At 46.3% G+C, this 7,242-nt stretch overlaps 1 protein-coding gene across 1 annotated transcript in view; it reads right to left on the reverse strand.

Moving 5' to 3' along the window:
• Nucleotides 1-517: 517 nt before the first annotated feature.
• ulk4 (unc-51 like kinase 4) overlaps nucleotides 518-7,242 on the reverse strand; it is a 40,269-nt gene continuing 33,544 nt past the window's right edge. Inside the window, exons 34-37 of the mRNA XM_028982119.1 lie at nucleotides 7,047-7,139; nucleotides 4,787-4,972; nucleotides 2,746-2,831; nucleotides 518-931 (exon numbers count right to left, since the gene is read on the reverse strand). Of these exons, the coding sequence (XP_028837952.1) occupies nucleotides 868-931; nucleotides 2,746-2,831; nucleotides 4,787-4,972; nucleotides 7,047-7,139 (429 nt within the window). The 3' untranslated portion in view covers nucleotides 518-867. The remainder of the gene's footprint in view (nucleotides 932-2,745; nucleotides 2,832-4,786; nucleotides 4,973-7,046; nucleotides 7,140-7,242) is intronic.

The raw sequence follows: 7,242 nt of genomic DNA on the forward strand, positions 1-7,242 counted from the left end.
ACACTCAACGTGTTTACCAACCCGGTCTCACAATCACTGCACTGGCTTACTTATCAAATTTAGCTTCGACTATAAAATCCTACTTTTGACCTATAAAGCTCTAAATGGTCTTGTCCCACAGAACCGGAGTGAACTTTGAACGTTGAAAGAATGCGGGGTCACTACTGGTACCCAAAGTACCGAAGGTCTGAGAGCAGATCCACGTTATTACACAGTCACCTACTCAGGCAAAGACAGTGTTCAAGTTAGGCCGTCCTAGTTGGTTTTTTTTGTTCTACGGAGTTGTTCCTTGTGTCCAGAGCGGGTGTGAGCTGTAGTGGTTGTTAAGCCCACTGAGTCTTACTGCTTGTGATTTTGGGTTGGTTGTTGTAATGGTTTATCAGTTATAGTGTCGAAACACTCAACCGTTGAAATGTGTTTGATCAAGTCAAGACATCATGTAGCTTTTGTAAATAAATAGAACAAATGAATCAAACAAACCAAAAAAAGGAAATGGTCCAAATGCTTTTTATTCCTTCTTTTGCTTTAATGAACTGAACTGCTGATCAATATAAATACGAACTGCTTTAATGAACTGAGCTGTTTTCAGTGTCTGATGTTCCAAAGGCTGTGGCACGGGTGCGACCACCTAAGTTAACTTTTGGGGTGGTTGCTGTAGAAACCCCCTCATCACTGTAGCCTGCTGTGCATATTGGAGACGTGGTTCTCATGGCTGAACAATAAAATGGACTTAAATCCCTCTGCTGATTGGTCGGCTCCCCTCGTCATTGCTGCATGTCCTGAAGACGTGGAGAAGTGAAGCAGGGAACTGGGCGTAATTTACTGTAGAAATACACAACTGTACAGAGGCGGGGGGGCGGGGCCTCCTCACAGACCAACAATCTTTAAGATCTCTTCTGCCAGCGACCACACGGACACGTCAGCATGGGACCTGTGGGTGGAGCACGCAGAAGGTTACGCTTCCGTTATGAGCTGTATGAAGACGTGGGCGGTAGAGGTGTGAACCCTACACTGGTCTCACGATTCGATTCGATTACGATTATCAGTGCCTCGTTATCGATGCATCGCGATGCATCTCAGACATTTTCTACATGGTCACATGATGTTAAGGTCTCGTTCGCCTGTGTGGACGCTCTGATTTGCTCCAGAGCAGAAAAACTTGTTACATCCGCTGTGCTGTCCTCACAACACGTGACCATGTGAAGCTAGACAGCCAGCGAACAAATAAAAGAGGTCTCCACACAAGGCTTGCTTTTACCGAAGAACTCTTTTCTTATATTGTAACTGAAACATTCAAAAAGGGAAAATAAATTACCAGCTAATACACACGTTTCAATGCCACTCTTAATTATTAGCCTACCTTAAACACGTGCGCATTGCATTACATTAGCGGCATATTTTAACAACCAAAAAGTGATTCCCATACATATCTGCATGCTTTATGAACACATCAATACTCACAAAGACGAAAGTTTCCCAAGGCACAAGCGCGTAGGGCACATTTAGCGTGTACATGTGTTGTTTTCTCTCCTAATTCTGCCGAAGCACTCATTCAAATTTCCGGAGAAAATATGTCAAAGCGTCAAAGACAACTCCATTGTGAGAGCGCCCACTCGCTCATGTTTCTGCACTAAACATGCTATATACTAATATAGCAGTAATATTTGGTTACGTGTAATGTCCAAATTATTCTCACACCTTAGTTCTAAATAGTATTCATTACAGAATTCTTTTTTTTTTAATTCAACTGAATGCTCACCGCATGAAAAATATGTGTGTTTTTGTAAATCCCGGTAAGATGATATTGTTGTGTTGTAGATCTCTGAACACTCAGAGAAAGATCAGCTTTTTCGTGTGTCTGTTTCGAAGTGGTGGAAAGAAGACACCCCCGTTTGGATTCTATTGGTCGCCCGCAAAAATACGCCATGGTCGCCACGCAGCGTAAAACTCCGACATGAAACGGCACTGTATTCTGTAGAACAGGCCGCCACAGTCACTACCTGCACTACTTTTTAACCAGATTCACCAACAGAAAATCACCAAGCAACATCATTATGATAATCGATTATGCTCTGCACTGCATCGATGCAATATCGTCCACGTCAGCATCGCGATGCATCGATTATATGATTAATTTCAACACCCCTAGTGGGCGGGGTCTGGCGTTCATGCAGACTGACTGTTCCTGATTGGCTGAGATGGCCCTACATTTCATTGGTTACGATTGCGGGGTCACGATGATGCTCAGGAACCGCTGGATCAGAGAGGATCAGATTGGAGGCAGTTGTGGGGGTGAAGGCTCGTTTTTGATTTCATTTTGGCTAAATTAATGTGATGAATATTAAACCTGTCAGTCTGCATGACTGATGACAGGATGATGGATCTCAGAGCTCAGAGTTTAATTAGTGATCAGGCGGCTCCTCCGCGGCCTGATGAACGTTCCATCGCTTCCTCCTGAAACCTCATTCATCATCTCAGCCATTCTGGTCAAGAACCTGATTCCTTCAGAGAATTCATCTGTTTTACAATCTGTCCAACTTCGTCTCTCACCTGCAGCACCCTGACCTCAAAAGTCTTTATTAAACTGGTCTGTAAAGATCTTCCTTCATGTGGAATATGCCGCCTCCATCTTTCTGGAGTAAACGTACACACACCATACACAGGTGATGTTGGGTAGTGGTGCTCAACACTCCCTTCCAGTGAAGAGCTTACAGAAGAGCACTGGTGGGACCGCTCTGAACCCACCTGGAATGTTGGGACAGCTTCTGGAGAACGTGGACGAGTGCGCGGCCGTCCGGTGACGTCCAGTCAGGGACGTGTGTCTCGGTTACCTGTAACAGAGGAGGAGACGAGATCAGTGGAACCCATGCGCCTGGGATCTGGGAGACGAGATGGGAAAATTTGATCATTTAGGAATCAGCAATTATTTTCCATTATTTATAATCCTTTATTTTAAAGTATAGACATAATTTAAAATAATGACCTTCAAATTCACCAAATACCCGAAACAGAATTTATGAAAGATGATGGAAGAAATACAAGAAATAATTCACATCCTGTGGACACAAGATGTGGACGGGCGGAAACGTCCCCTCACATTCACGGTACCAACAAATGGGCTAGAAATGTTCTCCCAAGTGGCGTTTTTGTGGTATTTTGTGACGAGGCAATTAGCGATTTGTTTGATGGGCTGATAGGCGCGGCGCGCGGCCTGTATTAATGAATACTAATGAAGAGGCCTTTGTTGGCGGTGCGGTGTGGAGCGCTCTGAATTACGCCTGATATCTGCCGCCTAATTGAAACCTTCGTGACCGGCCCACTCTGCATTTTAATTTATCTGCGTTTCCACAAATAAGATGAAAGCGCCATGGTTACCAGTGACATCACAGAGATGTCCAGCCAAAAGACCATCTTCATCATCCTCATCGTCTCTGCATGCAGAAGGAACGGTCGATGAGAACATCTATCTGCATCACTTGATGTCCAAGTTTAAAACACAAACTATGTGGTGTTTGTGTGTAAAATGATCTATGAGGTACGTGACTGTAACACTGACCGACTGACCATCCTGCCCCAGGGCAAGTAATGACTGAAGTGAGGGTGAGAGTGTGTGTGTGTGTGTGTAAAACATTTGTATTACACTATGCAGCCGGATGCCGGGGAGCAGATTAATAAAGACGGTCAGGTTATTAGGACACACACACACACACACACACACACACACACACAGAAGTGAATCAGTTTACTGCTGACCACAGGGATGAAAATACAGCACCACATCTGCTAAATTAAAGATCAGGGCTGATCAGGGTTTCGAGGTTGAGGTTCAGCAGACATTAATAATAAAAAATGTCTGTGAGAAGTGAGCTGGAGAGTCACTCTGGGTGACGAGTCGGTTGGAACCCTTATGCTGTGTCTGTATCAGACCGATGAACAGTTCTAGAAGAGCTGAGTTCTGCAGGATGGAACATGGGTGTGTGAACTGGTTACCAGGTTTGATTTGGTACGAGGAGAAGAGCAGGAACCTCACTGAACAGGAACCAGCCCAACGTTCAAGTGCTACTGGGTCATCAGAGCTTCGTTCAGTGCAGACATGATTAAATATTAAATATTAAATTATTGTGTTGCTGTGATGAGACGTTTCCCTCCCAACAGGGAAACAGGAGATGGGGACAATAGATAAAGCTCTTCATCTCTCTCTCTCTCTCACACACACACACACACACACACACACACAATCAGAGCTGAAACTGCAGCAAACATGTCATATAACAGAGTCAAATAAAATACTAATACTAAATACAATAAAAACTAATAAAAAAACAAAATAAAAGACTAAGAAGAAAACGCTGGGTTTAGATTTGGGTGTGTGTTAAGTGTGTAGGTGTGTGTAAGTGTGTGTGTAGGTGTATATGTGTATGTAGGTGTGTGTATTTCTAGGTGTATAAGTGTGTGTAGATATGGTACGTTTGTGTATAGTTGTGTGTGTATGTGTAGGTGTGTAGGTGTGTGTAAGTGTGTAGGTGTATATGTGTATGTAGGTGTGTGTATGTGTAGGTGTGTGTAAGTGTGCAGGTGTGTGTAAGTGTGTGTAAGTGTGTAGGTGGTAGTAGCCTAGTGGGTAACACACTCGCCTATGAACCAGAAGCCCCGGGTTCGAATCCCACTTACTACCATTGTGTCCCTGAGCAAGACACTTAACCCTGAGTGTCTCCAGGGGGGACTGTCCCTGTAACTACTGATAAGGGCGTCTGGTAAATGCTGTAAATGTAAATGTAGGTGTTACCAGGCGCTTGATTATGCGCAGCAGCAGACGCTGCTGTTTGGGATGCGTCTGGAGCTCCAGCGCCTCGGTCAGAACCTGCAGGTCTTCTGGTCTGAAGCAGTCTGGACTGCAGCCCCCATACATCTGGACCAGCAGGGACAGGCACTGGCTGGCCTCCTCGTACACCTCCGGGTCTCCAGACAGGAGCTGTGGAGGACAAACATCATTGGTCTAAAGTCCAGGAACTCCTCCTGGTGGTCACAAGTTCTATGGATTCTGGGGAAAGATCATCATCTTCATCTCACCATCAGATGAGATCTGCTCCGTTCTTCACCCCTTCAGGCCGTGAGGACACCACCCCCCACCCCCCAGTCATAGCTGCTATGGTGGTGGGCCAAGACCTGGTCCAACCCTGGGGATTTTCCAGCTCCACCCTCCATTTATCTCTAAAGCTGGTGGGTGTGAACGCCGGGACTGATCCACTGCTGGCCCCTCCCCAAAGAGAAAAAAGTGAATTCCCAGGAGGCCATGGGGCAAGGGGGTAAGAGGAACCTAATCCGGGCCCTCGCTCTTTGTGCTCTGAATGGGCGGAATGTTTAGAGAAAAGGGGGCTGGTCCTTGTCCCCTCTCTGAAAAAGACCCGCCCGGCCCCGCCCAGCCGTATTGTCCACATGCCAACACAGTCGCCGCCGACAAGAGCTAAACCTGCTTAGCCCTGCTAATACAAGAGGCGTGTTTACTTAGCGCCACTTGTAGATGCATGATGGGAAAAATGGCAGGGAGAGGAGGACCGGGACGAGGAAGGAGGACAACGCCTGGAGAAGAAAGGAATCAAGGAAACGGAGAGGAACGGGGGACGAGTCATGGTGTCCACTGCTCACCAAGGGAGAGAGGACACATTTCACTGTGTCACTGTGTGCTGTGCTTCACAATGACAATTATTTCACCTTCAGTGACCTCACCGAAAACTTTTACAGAGAGCATGTGTGTGTCTCAGGAATACTGCGTGTGTGTGTTTACAGTCAGAGGTCAGTCCCTGATGGACGTTGATGGGGACACAGTGTGATGGACCTGCTGGTATCTGGACTGCAGGGAGAAGATAAGGGGAACGAGGAGGGTTTGAAACTCCTCCCTGTGGGGCTCTTCTCTTCCATCTGTTACATTTACATTTACATTTACAGCATTTATCAGACGCCCTTATCCAGAGCGACTTACAAATCAGTAGTTACAGGGACAGTCCCCCCTGGAGCAACTTAGGGTTAAGTGTCTTGCTCAGGGACACAATGGCAGTAAGTGGGATTCGAACCCGGGTCTTCTGGTTCATAGGCGAGTGTGTTACCCACTAGGCTACTACCACCCTACCACCCTGTTACCACCACAATTCACAACACACACACACACACACACACACACACACACACACACACACACACACACACACACTCACTATCTGCAGTAGAGAGGAGAGGGAGTGAAAATCTGAATGTAAATCCTGGTGAAGAAGTTGTCAGAGTAAAAGTTACAATAAATAAATGAATAAAATGAATAATTAACAATGAATCTTGAGCTTCTTGAGAACAAATCCAACATCATCATTAAGCTGTAGATCCTGTGTGTGTGTGTGTGTGTGTGTGTGTGTGTGTCACATCACACTCTTGTCTGGATCCTCCTGCTCTGTAGCCTGCAGCTGCAGGTTCTGTCTCTGCGATGAAGGTCAGAGTTCAGGTACGGGGAGAAGCCATCAATACCAACCGGCACAGCAGAGGCCTTCACAGCGCCGGGTGTCCAATTTACCGGCGTCCCTCTCCGTCCCTCCGCCTCCCAGAGACATCAGCACACAGCTTCATCTCCACAACTAAATATACATCCCACACTGACAGGCAGAGAAAATTCATCCTGCATCCATTATTGACACAGATCTGCAGCAGCATCAACTACAGCTTCCATAGAGAAGATCAAAGACCATCTGCACTGGTCAATTATAAATGTTTCACTGGTTTACTTCGATTATTTCAAAATGACTTCTCCATGTTTAATAGTCGTTCCTTCTTCATGAATCCAAGAGGAAAAAATAAAAAAGTGCCCTGAATGAACAATTCCTGTTAAAAGCGCCACTATTTACTCCACCAGTCAGCGCTGTGAGGTTGGGATGTGGAATACTGAAGATGCAGCGCTACACAACATCAGGCTAGTGCTCTGTGTGTGTGTGTGTGAGAATACAAAGCGCATCTTACAGAAATGATTACACACACAATGACACACACACACACACACATCTCACCATGTGGATGAGGACGCTGTTGAGTTGTGTTAGTGGTTTGTTGACGAGCAGAAGTTCCTCTGCAGCCTCGGTCTCCACCACGCTGCCTGTCTTCTGAGAGAGAAGGGAGGAGAGGAGAGAGGTGTAGAGAGAGTTGGAGACCAGGTGGAGAGCAGCTGGCGGTCGGACTAGAGCCGGAGCTGCTGCGGTGTCTCTG

The sequence above is a fragment of the Denticeps clupeoides genome, chromosome 5 (assembly GCF_900700375.1).
Source record: "Denticeps clupeoides chromosome 5, fDenClu1.1, whole genome shotgun sequence".
In the NCBI taxonomy this organism is placed as follows: Eukaryota; Metazoa; Chordata; class Actinopteri; order Clupeiformes; family Denticipitidae; genus Denticeps; species Denticeps clupeoides.